At 49.8% G+C, this 14,291-nt stretch overlaps 1 protein-coding gene across 11 annotated transcripts in view; it reads left to right on the top strand.

The window, feature by feature from the left end:
- Positions 1-14,291, top strand: part of TNIP1 (TNFAIP3 interacting protein 1) — a 58,041-nt gene that overhangs the window by 27,400 nt on the left and 16,350 nt on the right. For all 11 annotated transcript variants that reach the window (XM_021939877.2, XM_031666549.1, XM_021939876.2 and 8 more), the window contains 4 exons: positions 150-230; positions 3,864-4,055; positions 8,561-8,655; positions 10,869-10,992. In XM_021939877.2, coding sequence (XP_021795569.1) covers positions 150-230; positions 3,864-4,055; positions 8,561-8,655; positions 10,869-10,992 — 492 coding nt within the window. The remainder of the gene's footprint in view (positions 1-149; positions 231-3,863; positions 4,056-8,560; positions 8,656-10,868; positions 10,993-14,291) is intronic.

Raw genomic sequence — 14,291 nt, 5'->3', positions numbered from 1 at the left:
TGTGATCTCATGTGAGATGATATGTAACGGTCCCTGTGAACTCAAAGTGGGAAGAGATTCTGTCCCCCTTGCTGCTCTCAGCCGCAGGGCCGCAGAGGAGGGCTGAGCTGTTTTCCTCTCGGGCAGCACCTGACTTCCTTTCTGCACAGGGCACCTCCTCTGAATTTGAAGTGGTCACTCCTGAGGAGCAGAGTTCTCCACCAGAGAGCAGCAGCCATGCCAATGAAACGGTGAGTGGACGGGCAGGCCTCCGGCCTTGACCTGCTGCCCCCTTTCTGTCTTGTCACTTGCTACCATGTGATAGACACAGAACCTGTTCAGATCTCTTAGGTACCCTGGAGTCACTTGGGGATGCACGAGGGGCAGGAGCAGAGGGTGCTTCTCGCTCACATATGCAAATTCCTGGGCTAGTGACTTCCCCGACTTGGGGCACACAGGCACCCGACCGTTGTGAAAGCCTGGGCTCTTCGCCAGCCCTGTTGCCTTCTACCAGGGGCCAGGCACCTCCGCACACTATGACTCAGCCCTTTGGGTCTGTGGGCTTCCAACCCTGGGGGAGAAAGAAGGGTCAGGAAGGCCCGGGGCCCTGTAAGACAGGTGATTTACCCTTTGTGCAGACTCTTGGAGTACACAGTTAGGAGGTTCAGCTTTCCACTTACACGCATGCATGCACACACACACACACTCTCTCTCTCTCTCTTTCTCGTACAGCTCTGGAGCGTCTGCCCAGCATCCTCTTTCCACAGCTTACAATGCTGGCTGCCTCTATCCTAACTATATCCCTTCTGTTCTCTCTTAAAATGACAGACTTATTGAAGGACCATTGTGAAAAGTCTGGAAGATTCTTTAAACGTCCTAAATTCCTACCTTCTCCCTTCTCCCTTCCTTCCCACTTTTAAGTTTTTTCTTTCTTTCTTTTTTTTTTTTTTTTTTTTGAGAAGGAGTCTCCCTCTGTCGCCCAGGCTGGAGTGCAGTGGCGTGATCTCGGCTCACTGGAAGCTCCGCCTCCCAGGTTCACGCCATTCTCCTGGCTCAGCCTCCCGAGTAGCTGGGACTACAGGCGCCCGCCAGCACGCCCAGCTAATTTTTTGTACTTTTTAAGTAGAGACAGGGTTTCACCATGTTAGCCAGGATGGTCTCGATCTCCTGACCTCGTGATCCACCCGTCTCGGCCTCCCAAAGTGCTGGGATTACAGGCTTGAGCCTCCGCGCCCGGCCAAGTTTTTTCTTTAATTGTTGTTATGCAAGCAGTAAGTGCTCTAGCCCTTCACTGATATGTTGATCCCTGCTGCCTCCCTTCACAAAGGTTTGGCTGACAAATGTGCTTGTGTTCACTGGTTGCCCCGTGTACCTGTCAGTGCCCAGTGCAAGGCCCCCTCAGGTGGTTGTCTAGCTAACTAGCATGTCTTCAGTGTTGAGAGGTTCACCACTGCCTCAGGCAGCTCTGAGTATTAGAAAGGCTCTTTATGTTCTGTCTGCTGGAACCTTCTGTCCCCTTGTCCTGTTCTGTCCCTGAGGGCTCTGAGATGCTGGCCATGGAGGCAGGATCCCCTGCTCAGAAAGTGTTTCGCTCTGACTTTGGACCAATAACTTTAACTCACTTAGTAAGTTCCTCATTAGCTCTACGGTGTGCCCTGTCTTTGCTGAGCCACTGAGCCAAGACAACACAGCGCCCCCGTACTCTGAAGCTTGTAGTCTGGAGAAGTCGCTGGCATGGGAAGCACTGCATGAGCCTTAAATAGAGCAGCATCTGCCACCTCAGCTCCTTTATGGAAAGAGGCAGTGGGGGAATGGATGCAGAGTTGAAACAGCAGCATTTCCTCTTGTTAGAATGTGGCACTGGCGCCGTTACACAGGTGTTCAGGGAATGCCTGAAGTTGTGGTTATAGTCATTGCCATTCCTCCAGAGTTCAGAGAAATGCGAGGTCAGTGCAGCAGAGCACTGGATAGCGAGTCAGGAAACCTCAGTTCTCATTCTACCTCTACCTCTGACTTACTGGGCGACTTTGGGCAAGTTCCTCCTCCCCGTAGCTTGGTTTCCCAGTCTGATTTCTGAGGCTCCCTGTAGCTCTGATGTCCTGTGATTCGCATAACTGTTTCTGGGAGGCTGCTGGAGGAGCTGAGCCATGGGCAGGGTGGGAAGGATGAGCAGAACTTGCAGAGGCAGAGAGGACACTTGGGGTGAAGCCTGCAGAGGCACCGGACCTGGTGTGTGTGGGTTCAGGCAGGGTAAAGTGGGGAGCCCAACAGGATGCTGCTGCAGATGGGACCTGCGGCTGTAGGGCCTTAGATGCCCATCAGGGGAGCTGGGCCCAGTGCCGTCTGCAGTAGGGTAATACTGTAGGTCCTTGGGTATGGAATTGGTGTAACAAAGGCAATTGTCTTTAGTAGGAGTATTCCAGATAGACTAGAGAGGGAATCGACTATCTTGCCCACGGTGTGCTTTATTTCTTATATACTGTACTAGTTGGGATTTTCTGAAATATCTGAAGCTGTGGTTCTTAAACTGTTTTGAGTCTTCGGTCCTCAGAAGCTGATGAATGCTTGGACCATTCCCCAGAAGACACACATGTAGGCCAGGCATGGTGGCTTACGCCTGTAATCTCAGTACTTTGCGAGGCTGAGGTGGGTGGATCACCTGAGGTCAGGAGTTCAAGACCAGCCTGGCCGTTGTGGTGAAACCCCATCTCTACTTAAAATATAAAAGTTAGCCCGGTGTAGTGGTGCACACCTGTGATCCCAGCTTCTCAGGAGGCTGAGGCAGGAGAATCGCTTGAACCCAGGAGGCGGAGGTTGCAGGATGTATATGCAGATGTCCCTTGGTATCCATGGGAGAATGGTTCCAGAACTCCCTGAGGATACCAAAATCCATGGATGCTCAAGTCCCTTATGTCAAATGGTGTAGTAGTTCCCTGTAACTTATGCACATCCTCCTGTATACTTTAAATCATCTCTAGGTTACTTATGATATCTAATACAATGTAAATGCTAAATTTTGTTATACTATATTGTTTAGGGAATAATGACAAGAAAAAAATTCTATACATGTTCAATACAGTTTTTTTGTTGTTGTCTGTTTGTTTGTTTTGTTTTGTTTTGTTTTGAGACAGAGTCTTACTCTGTTGCCCAGGCTGGAGTGCTGTGGTGCGATCTCTGCTCACTGCAACCTCCGACTCTCTGGTTCAAACAATTCTCCTTCCTCAGCCTCCCGAGTAGCTGGGATTACAGGCATGTGCCACCATGCCCAGCTAATTTTTGTATTTTTAGTAGAGACAGGGTTTCACCACTCAGGCCAACTTGATCTCCTGACCTTGTGATCTGCCCGCCTCAGCCTCCCAAAGTGGTGGGATTACAGGCGTGAGCCACCACGCCCGGCCTGTTTGTTTTTTTACAACGTTTTTGATCTGTGGTTGGTTGAATCCATGGATGCGGAACCCATGGATATGGAGGGCTGACTGTACAGTGATGTCCATTCTCTGGGCTTGCTGCTCCCAGGGGTCAATTCATCGTCCTAAGAACCCTGTGAGGTTGAAGGGAGAGAAGGGTTGTGCGGACATTTGGTAGATGAGGATGCTGAGGTCCGGCAGCCAAGTGACTTACTGTCAGGTACTCTGCAAGGCCCAGTGTGTGGGAGGATGGTGGCCCCGCTGCTGTGGAGCTACCAGTGGCCTGTGGGTCCTGGGTCCTGCCCTGTGAGTCAGCCCCAGACAGGGAACCTGCATAACTGGAGAATTTCCCTGGGCTGAGCTGGGGTTACAGGGAGAAACTGAGTCATGAGAAATGAGGAAGCAGAGGGAGAATGGACTGGCGGCGCCTACTCAGGCCTTGGTGAAGAGTGGGCCATGTGCCCTTTCCCTCTCCAGGTGCTGGGCCCCCTGCCCCATGAGGACGGCAACCTGATGCTGCACCTGCAGCGCCTGGAGACCACGCTGAGTGTGTGTGCTGAGGAGCCAGACCACGGCCAGCTCTTCACCCACCTGGGCCGCATGGCCCTGGAGTTCAACCGACTGGCATCCAAGGTGCACAAGAATGAGCAGCGCACCTCCATCCTGCAGGTGAGGCACACGGGGAGGGCGGCCCGAGACAGGCAGGCGTGCTTCCCCCCCGAGCTCTTCCCGCCTTCCCGCTCCTGGGAATCCACGGGTACTGTGGGGACTTCTGAAGGCTGTGTTGTGGGCAGACTTTGGGCTTTTTGTTCAGGGTGATGAACAGGATAAGGAAGTTGTGGGGAGGGATGAGGAAGAGGAAGGAAATGGGGAAATATGGGATGGGCAATGTGAGTGTCATGGTTGGGGATACCCCCAGCAGTCCTGCCTTTCTTTCTCATGTGCAGGGTGGAGGGATGGGAAGGGAGGGAACAAAGGTCAACTCCTTTTGTTATGCCCCTTTCCCCCCAGGGTAGGCACCCTCATTATCACCACTTCACAGGTGGGGAAGCAGCCCTTTTTTTGCCCAAGGTCACCTAGCTGATAAATGGTGAAGTTGGGATTGGAATCTCAATCTCTTGCATTCCAAAGCCCATACTCTTGACCACCATCCCAACCTGACTCCCCTATTGACTTCCTTTTAAAAGCTTCCCTGGGCTGTGGGGAATGGCCAGATTTGCTTGCTAGGCCAGGCCAGACCTTGGAGTTATATGGTCCTTGGTTCCAGTATGACCCTTTATTGCTGCATGACCTTGGACAAGTCACTCATCCTCTCTGTCCCCCAATGTTCCTATCAGTAACATGAGCTAGGAGTGCCTCCATGGTTAGATTGCTGCATTAAATGAGGCCATGTACAGGATGCGCCCAGTGTGGTCCAGAACCTAGTCCATGCTGGAAGAGAGGTCCCCATTCGGAATTCATGACGGGCATCCACACTGGGCGGAGGGTCTTAGCCTTGCAGGCTTTGGCAGCAAGAAAGTGTTCAGTTATAATTGGTGACCATTCTAAAGATGGCAAAACAGAGGCTTCTGAGGGACTGCTTGTGATCTGAGCGCCCGCCACCTTAGTGACAGAGCCGTGACTTGAAGCCTCCTTACTCCCTGCAGGCCCTCTGGTCTATGGTCTGTGGTCTACCTCTGGTCTATGGTCTCATTCATGTCAGCAGGCACTCAAGTGCCCCGCTGATGGCAGAAGGGGGAGTCCCCCTTGCATGACCTTGGGTTGCCAAAAGCAGGAAGGGCAACCAGGTTGGAGGCGCAGTGTGAGGAGAAGTGTGGGGGCAGAGGAGCACGCAGGACGCTTATCCTACCTGGAGGGGAGGGGTGTTTTGGGAGGTGAGGCTGAACGAGAGGCAGAGGCCTGGAGGGCCAGGCTGAGAGAAAGGAACCCCTTTAAGATGTCAGTGAGGCTTCAAGGTATCCAGGCCGAACCCTGGCAAGGTGAGCCTGGCACAGTGCCTGGGCTGTGGGCAGGGTGGGAAGGTGTCTGGGGTGAGAACACTTTGTGCATCCACTTTTCAGCTTTGAGATGGGGATAGATCCCAGGTCCCCTAAAAGGGGTCCTGCCAACCTCTGTTATTCTTTATTTCAGGCCCCTCCCTATTTATTTCCTTCTTAGCTCTTATCATAGTTTGTAATAGTTTTATTTAATAAATTTTTTCTTATACTCTTTTTTTTTCTTATACTCTCTGCTAGAAGGTAAGCTTGAGGGGGGCAGGCACCATGTCTATTATATTCACTGTTGCATCCCAGTTCCTGCTACTTCATACACATTTGGTGAATGAATGAATGAACAAAAGAATAAATGATCAAATGAACTCAGAGGTTAGCTCTTGTAGCGCCTTGGATGGAAGGTGATGATCTTTATGACCTCTGATGATTCTATGCATTGGCCGGTTTGCACCCAGGGCATTGACCCAGAGACTCCAAGGAAACAGCCCTCTAGACTGCAATGGTAGAACAGTAAGTGAGGCCTTGTCCTGGCCTTCCCTTAGGGACCAGGAGCAGGCCATTCTGTTCCCTGGAGGCCTCACCCAGAGACAAGGCATGTCGGGTATTTTTACTGCCTGGGTGGAGGTATATTAATCCAGTTCCTCCTCATTCATTCACTGATTTGTTTCTTGGTTCACTAAACACGTTCAAGGTCAGGTATAGCATAAGGCTCTCTGCTAGGCATTGAATGGACTCAACAATAATTTTTCAATTTCTTTTTTTTTGAGGGGTGGTGGGGAACAGGGTCTTGCTCTGCCACCCAGGCTAGAGTGCAGTGGTGCGACCACAGCTCACTGCAGCCTTGATCTCCCGGGCTCAGTCCTCCCACCTCAGTTCCCTGAATAGCTGAGACTACATGCATACGCCATTATGCCTGGCCAATTTTTTGGTATTTTTAGTAGAGACAGGGTTTTGCCATGTTGCCCAGGCTGGTATTGAACTCCTGGGCTCAAGTGATCCTCCTGCCTCAGCCTCCCAAAGTGCTGGGATTACTAGTGTGAGCCACCATGCCCAGCCAGTTTTCTGTTTTCTGAGCCTCATCTCCCTCATTGTCCAACCACCTCCAGTTTAAGGCTGTGTCCTCCGTTCAGCCTTCCCGAGAGTCTCCTGTGTGAGTCAGAAATGAAACAACTCTGAAATCTCCCTGGATTACACAACAAAAGTTTTCGCTCCTATTCCGTGTGGCAGGGGTTTGTTTCTGCTCTACACAGTTCCTCAGAGTCCCAGGGAGAAAGGGGCCCCACCTTCCAGTGTCCTTTAGAGAACAAGGCATCCACATCAGCCCCTGCTACCAGGAAGAAGAGACTGGGGAATTGTGCATAGGACAACCCAGGAGTGATGCTTGTCCCTTCCACACCTCTTTTGTTGGCCAGAACTAGTCACATGATTGCGTCTACCTGCAACGGGCCTGGGAGATGAAAGGCAGCAGATGGCTGTTTAGTGAATGGCCCTGGTGCTGGCCCAGCTCAAAGACTGTCCCCTCCTTTGGGCACCATCTCTCTCCCTTCTCTGATCTTTCATCACAGGGGAAAGAGACACCAGTGTAGGGTCTGCCAGATGGAGTTTTACTCCCAGTGATGAGTCTTAGCAGCTGTGCACCTGTTAGACTGTATAATTTTTACCTGGTTTCCCCACATTTAACATAGAGATGAGTTACTTAGCTTTGGGGAAGTCGTGAGGCACCAGTGAGGTAGTATATGAAGAAGCACCCAGCCATGTACCTGACCTGGCACAGGTCAGGTGCTCAGTGAGGATTTGTGGAAAGATTGAACAACTCTGTGCATGTTAGCGTTGCTAGTCAGCACCTTTCCTTCCCTGCAGCCTGTGAGGTCCTGAGTCTGGTGACCCCTCTTCCATCCCCAGTTCACAGAGCTTCCAACATGAGTCCCCACACATAAGCAAGTGGCTGATGGTTCATGGACACTTCCACTCTCACTGTCTCATCTGTCCCTCTCAGCAGCCCTATAGAGGAGGCAGAGAAGAAACAGTTGTCCCTGGGCTGGGTGTGGTGGCTCACGCCTGTAATCCCAGCACTTTGGGAGACTGAGGCAGGATCACTTGAGGTCAGGAGTTTGATACCAGCCTGGCCAACATGGTGAAACCCGTCTCTACTAAAAATACAAAAATTAGCCAGGCGTGGTGTCACATGCCTGTAGTCCCAGCTACTCAGGAGGCTGAGGCAGGAGAATCTCTTGAACCCGGGAGGTGGAGGTTGCAGTGAGCTGAGATCATGCTACTGCAGTCCAGCCTGGGCAACAGAGCGAGACTCTGTCTCCAAAAAAAAAAAAAAAAAAAAAAACAGAAACAGTCGTCTTTCTTTTGTAGAGGAGGGAACCAAGTGTTACAGCCACATTGTGAGGGCGTGAGGGCATAGTGAGGTCCTGACTGAATGCCCCGTCTTCTGACTTTCCCCTTGGCAACACTGGGTACCTCTCACACCTGCAAACTGATGTGTCTTCCAGGCCCCCCACGACTCGCCTGTTCATTTGTCCATTCGGCTGTTCAGTCACGTTGTTCCTTCCACAGACTTTGGAAGATCCCCCAGCTGGGGGCTGGGGATCTGACTGTGAACAAGAGAATGGTTAGGGGTCCCAGCCCTCCAGGAGCTCAGGAATTCATTGGGAGTAAGGGTGGTAGATATTAAGAAAAAGCGGCACAAACAGTTCTTTAGCTGTATCTGTCACAGGTGCTGAGAAGCATAAAAGCAGGGGGCTGTGAGCAAGGATAACAGAGTTGGCCTAATGTAGCTGGATGGGGGAGTCAGGGAGGACTTCTCTGAGGAGATGGATTTAAACTAAGACTTCAAAGGAAGAGTAGAAGTCAGCCAGGGGAGGCTGGTGGGGAACAGGGGTCTCGGCAGTGGGAGCAGGGACGAAGGAGAAGGGATGGAGCTGTCTGTCTTGGAGGAGCAGAAGGCCCCACCGCTGATTCTTGGTCAGGCTTTTCTGTAGTTGGCTCCCAGGGGAGAGGACACGTGGGTGGCCAAGTGGCTTAGCTCCTTAGACAGGGATTGGGTGAGGCCAGGCAAAGGGGATAAGGAGCTGGGCCCTGGAGTGGCTGCAGCCCGTCCCTGTCCTCTAGTTCCACCTGCACCTGGGAGGTGTCCCCTCCTTCCCCTCACCCTGCCTGTTCCCTTGCCGGCAGACCCTGTGTGAGCAGCTTCGGAAGGAGAACGAGGCTCTGAAGGCCAAGTTGGACAAGGGCCTGGAACAGCGGGATCAGGCTGCCGAGAGGCTGCGGTAAGTTCAGGCCCCTCAGAGAAGGGGTGAGGAGCGGGGGCTGCAGGAGGAGGGGCTGGTGTGCAGCACTGATTTCTGGGTTGAGGACGGTGGCTCCGGAGCCCTGTGCCCAGAGACCTGTTTGGAGGTTATGTCTGTTGATCCTTCTCCTTGGCTCCTTTGGTATTTTCACTCTGGCCCTTTTGCCACCTTGGGAGGTATATAGAGTGCTTTGAGAGCTTCAGAAGAAAATCAGCATAGATTGCACTTACTTCCTCCTCCAACACTTGCCTCTCTCCCCTGTTAACGGTGAACTAGCTGTGCCAGAGGACTCAGGACTTTGCTGCCTCCTGCTGGTCACCATCCTGACCTGCTCTGTCTTCCTGAGAACGTCAGAGGTCCGCCTCTGGACTAGCGGGCTTAGACTTAACTGAGGGTTGAGGGTCAGGGAAAGGCATTACAAGTTTATATGCCTTCCCTTCCTTCCTTTGCAAGATTCTGAATTGACAGGTCTTAGGCAAGACCTAGGAGCCTGCATTTCACCAGGAGTCTGTGATTATGAAGGAGGTAGGCCCAGGATCATGCCTTGGGAAACACTGATCTTGACTGTCAGGGCTTGACAAGCCCTTGGAGATCATGCAGGCCAGACCCCTCACTGTGCAGAGGGGAAACTGAGGCCCAGGGAGAGGCAGGGACTTGATTGGAGTCTTACAACAAGAACTTGGGCCTCCTTGCTCTCCATCCTCTAAGTGGCCACAATTCCTGCCTGCACTGTGGCCCTGGACAATTTGGGGGATGAGTCATCTGTTGGGTGCCAGTTGGGCTCAGGCACATATAGGAAAGGCCTGTGTTATAGACAAGACTTGCCACTGCTTTTTCCTCCTCCTCTTTTTCTTATTAAAATCAACAGAAAGAGAAGGAATATAAACTTCTTAAGTATGGCCACAGAAGTAATGTTTAACTACTGAGCCATTGGTTATTTTGAATCAGTGTGTAATTTATTTGCTTTTGGATGGCCAAGGATGCAGTTTTGGGGTTTTTATAGCCCTACTGACCCCATCCATGGATTCAAAAACCGAAGCTGGGGAAAAGACTCACGGATTAGAAGGCAAGAATGCAAGTCTTTCCTGTATGACTTTGGGAAAGTCACTTTACTTATTGGCTTTTCAAGTGGAAACTCAGCTGGCAAATAGAACATAAAGAAATGGTGACCGGGTATGGTGGCTCACACCAGTAATCCCAGTACTTTGGGAGGCTAAGGTGGGAGGATTGCTTTGAGTCCATGAGTTTGAGACCAGCCTGGTGAAATGCATCACCACCCCTCCCTCAGCCCCAACAAAAAGTAGCAAAAAAATTAGCCAGGTATGGTGGTGTGCCTATAGTCCTAGCTACTCAAGAGGGTGGGGGTGTGTGGTGGGGGAGGTGGGGAGTGGCTGAGGTGGGAGGATTACTTGAGTAGGAGCAGTCGAGGCTGTGGTGAGCTGAGATTGGGCCACTGTACTCCAGCCTGGGTGACAGAATGAGACCCTATCTCAAAAAAAAAAAAAAAAAGAAAGAAACATTTTAGTCAGACCTGACTAAAATCACTAATTTTACAATATCCTCTATCACCTGCCTTATTAGTTACTTAGAATTTTACTTTAATTTGATTCATATTTTTACTTAAAATTATAAAAAAACTTTAGAGTAAGTGGAAAACAGCGTTATCTATGATAAATAGAAGATAACTCTAAATACAAGGAAAATGAAAGGACGTTAATAAATTCAGGCTAAGTATCATTGCACATTGAAGGCTCTGAGCCTGCAGCCTGCACTTCTGTGTTAACAAGGGAGACTGGCGAGTAACTAGAGAAGTGCCCAGGGTCTGTTAGCACCAAGTTCGCACTGTCTCCATTGTCTACACAGGAAAGGTGAAGATAATTGGAAAGGGTGTCACTTTCTCACTAGAATGTGATCCAGGGTTATTTAATTTATCCTGAAGGTCTTGTGTGCATAGAAATTCCACAGCTGGGGAAACCCTGCCGTTGACAATCAGAGGCCTCCAGGGAAGCCCACAGATTGAGAGCAAGGTGGCTGAAGATGCCCTTTTTGTTTTTCCCTGAGGGCAGGTTTCAGGATCCTGCAGTACTCCCTGGGGCTCAGCTGCAACTCATGCGACAGTGAGCATTAAGGAACCCTATAGGTTTCTTAACTCAGGGCCAGCATTGTGACTTCTCTGTTTACCTCCATCCCAGGGAGGAAAATTTGGAGCTCAAGAAGTTATTGATGAGCAATGGCAACAAAGAGGGTGCGTCTGGGCAGCCAGGCTCACCGAAGATGGAAGGGGCAGGCAAGAAGGCGGTGGCTGGACAGCAGCAGGTATGTGGTCAGAAATTCCTTCTGTAGCATCCTTGGTTGCTGGTACTCAGCCTCTGCTTACCACCTCCAGTGACAGTGAGCCTACTTCCTCCTGCAGCCAGTGCCACTGGTAGAAGGTTGTAGCTGTTACATGTTTTTTTCTTTACTTGGCCTGACCTCCATGCTTAGAGGCTGCTGGTAGTCACTGTGGCTCTGTGGGCCTCATAAGCCTTCTCTTCTCCTGGCTAAATAACTCCAGTTCCTTCAGCCATTGCTCATAGAAGGCAGTGTTGAGTTATTTGCTCAGTCTGGGTGCATTCCCTAAACACATTCCAGTTTGTCAAGGTCTGTCTTAGAGAGTGGTTCCCAAAAGTCAATTTAACATCTTTGATATTCCTGGCAGAATTAGGTTGTTTGGTTGAGCAAGCTCCCTTGGATTCTGCTAAGCTCCTGGGATTGTGTCTCTGGAGCCTCTAAAGTGGACAGGGGAGGGTGCTGGCCAGTTTTGGTGTGGTCTGGTGATGCTGCAGGGCTGGCCCACTCCCCCATCCTCCTCTAGTCCCAGCACTGGCCACATCCAGGTCCCAAGCAGGAGCAGACTCTGCACCCCTTGCCCAGTTGTTACCATTCGCCTTGCTGCAGAGCTGAGTCCCAACTCTTTACCAACATGTTTTAATTTCACCCTTTAATGGGGTTTAATAGCTGAACAGTAGGGCTCAGTGTCTTTAACCCACCCTACACCTATGCAATAGTAGTAATTACCGTAATGGCTTAATTTCTTATTACTGTGTGGCAATGTAGAGTTTATCCAGGACTTGCAAATCTATTATCTTATTTGGGCCTCATCTCTACATATAGAGTAGGCAAGGCTAGGACTATTATTCCAATCTGGAGCTATGGCCGTAGGTTTGGGGAGGTCATGTAACATCATATAATCAGGATTTCTGCGTGACCTGCTGTCAGGCAGATGTAGGGTACGGCCAGGGAAACATGCTGATAAATGGCGAAAGTCTGCTCTTCCCTGGTCTTCTGAATCCCAGCCCATGGAGATCCTCTTTTCTTCCCTTTATTCCCCAAATCAGATCCTGCCTTGTCTGCCATCTTGTGGAAGGGACTTGTGGACTCAGTTGTTCTGCCCTGAGTTCTCTGAGCTGCCTCAGGTGTGGAATTCCCTGGGCAGGTCTCTTTACTTTTCCTGTGCCCTTTAATCTCCACTCATCTTCCTTGAAAGCCCCGAGCCAGATGCTCTTCCTGCCCTATCTGAGAGTGGGAGCAACTTGCCCTTCTGCCCCAGGGTCTCCTGTCCCATAAGAGGCGTGTGTTACAGAGGGGCAACAAGTGTGCCTTGGAATTGCATGCAGGTAGAATACTAGCTCCACCTTTTACCAGCACTGCAGCCTTGGATAGGTCATATAAGACTCCTAGGCCTCAGTTTCCTCTGTAAAATGAAGATAGTACCACCTGCCTCAAGGGGTGGTTGTGAGGATTCAGTGATGCAATGCTTGTAAAGTGGGTTTAGTGTCATAAACAGTGAACATTAGCTGTTGCTCTTTAGGGGAGATTTGGTGCCAGCAGCCAGCTCTGCTGACTCCACGTGGACTCCTGTCTCCCTCGTGGAGGTTCAGGGTGCTCCACCCTAGAACCTGGAGTCCACCCGCTTCCTCCTTCCCCAGTAACTTGTTGACCTTTTTGCCAAGCACAGCTCCCATCCAAGATGCTGCAGATTTCAAGTGGGCAGGCCTGTCTGTCCCCTTTCTGAAAGGGGGTGACCTTCCATGGAGGGCTCCCCCTCACCTTGTTCCTTGGTGCTATGGTGTGCTTACAGGCCTGAGCCTGTAGGGGGCAAGCTCTGCCCCCAGCCCTCCCCGAAGCCTCTAGGGGGTGCAGTGTGGAGGGAAAGAGAACGCTGAGAATAGAGAGGGTCTGATTCCAGGATGATGGCGGACAATGTCAGAAGTCCAGGACAATGTCAGAAACTTCTGTTTGAGCTTCTCATTGTATTGAAGCCCAGAGAAGACGAGGGTCTTGGTGTCCATCACAGAGGGACTTGGAGATAGAGTCGACACACACCCTTTGGACTACTGGCCTTGTCTGCTGTTTCACTCCAGCACTTGCTATTTTTTTTAACCTTTAAACCTTTTTATTTTGATATAACTAGACTTACAGAAGAGTTGCAAAAATAGTCCAGAGAGTTCTCCTATCCCCTTCCTCTACTTCCCCTAATGGCAACATCTTATAGAACCCTGGTTGAATGATCAAAACTAGGAATTAATGGCATGTACTACTTAGTAAACTACAGACTTTATTCAGATTTCACCAGATTTGCACTCACGTCCTGTCGCGTGCCGGCTTGGAGTCTGGGATCTCACATTGCATTCAGTTATCTCATCTCTCTCGTTTCCTCTAGTCTGTGACAGTTCCTAGTTGTTCCTTGCTTTTCATGACCTTGACACTTTTGAGTTGTACTGGCAAGTTACTCTGTAGAATGTTCTTCAGTTTGGGCTTATTTGCTGTCAAGATTGATGCCTCACAAGTGATTGGATCTCATGATGAGATTGAGGTTATGTGTTTTGGCAAGAATCTCACGGAGGTCGCGTTCTGTTTACATCAAAGTGTGCAGAACATTTCTCAATCCAGCAGACCAGGGGTACATGACGTCAATGTTTTACTACTGTTAACCTTCATCACTTGCTCAAGTGCTGCCTTTCAAGTTTCTCTGCAAACAAGTGACCAGTTTTCTCTTTGTAATTAATTAATGTTTATTTTTGAGAAGCAACTTTTGAGACTATGCAAGTACTCTATTTTTCCTTAAACTTTCAGTCACTGATTTTAGTGTCCATTGGTGGATCTCCACCTGCAGCAGTTATTCCTGTAGTAATGGAATGGTGATTTTGTATTTTACTCGTTCTTCCTACACTTATTAATCGGAATTCTTTTGTAAGGAAGAGCTGTCCCTTCTCCCCATTTATTTATGTATTCACCTATTTTGTTCTATCAGTATGAACTCAAGAATATTTATTTCATACTGTGACTTATAATCTAATACTATTGTGATGTATTTTGCTGTTCAAAGTGTTCCCGTTTTGGCCATAGAAGTTTTTTTCAGGTTGTCTCCTGTGCCCTTTTGACATGCCCTTTTATTATTATTGTTATTAGTATTATTCATGTGAGCACTTCCTTACTTTCTGGCACTATAAGATGCACCAAACTCACCTTATATTTTATCTGCTCCACCTTATATTTTATCTGCTCCAGCCCCTCAAAGCAGCCCTGTTTCTTTTTAATAAAAAGAAAATGATATTTAGAAACCAACCGAGCAC

The sequence above is a fragment of the Papio anubis genome, chromosome 5 (assembly GCF_008728515.1).
Source record: "Papio anubis isolate 15944 chromosome 5, Panubis1.0, whole genome shotgun sequence".
Taxonomy (NCBI): Eukaryota; Metazoa; Chordata; class Mammalia; order Primates; family Cercopithecidae; genus Papio; species Papio anubis.
The sequence above is the reverse complement of the archived record's forward strand: the minus strand, read 5'-3'. Positions and strand labels throughout refer to the sequence as shown.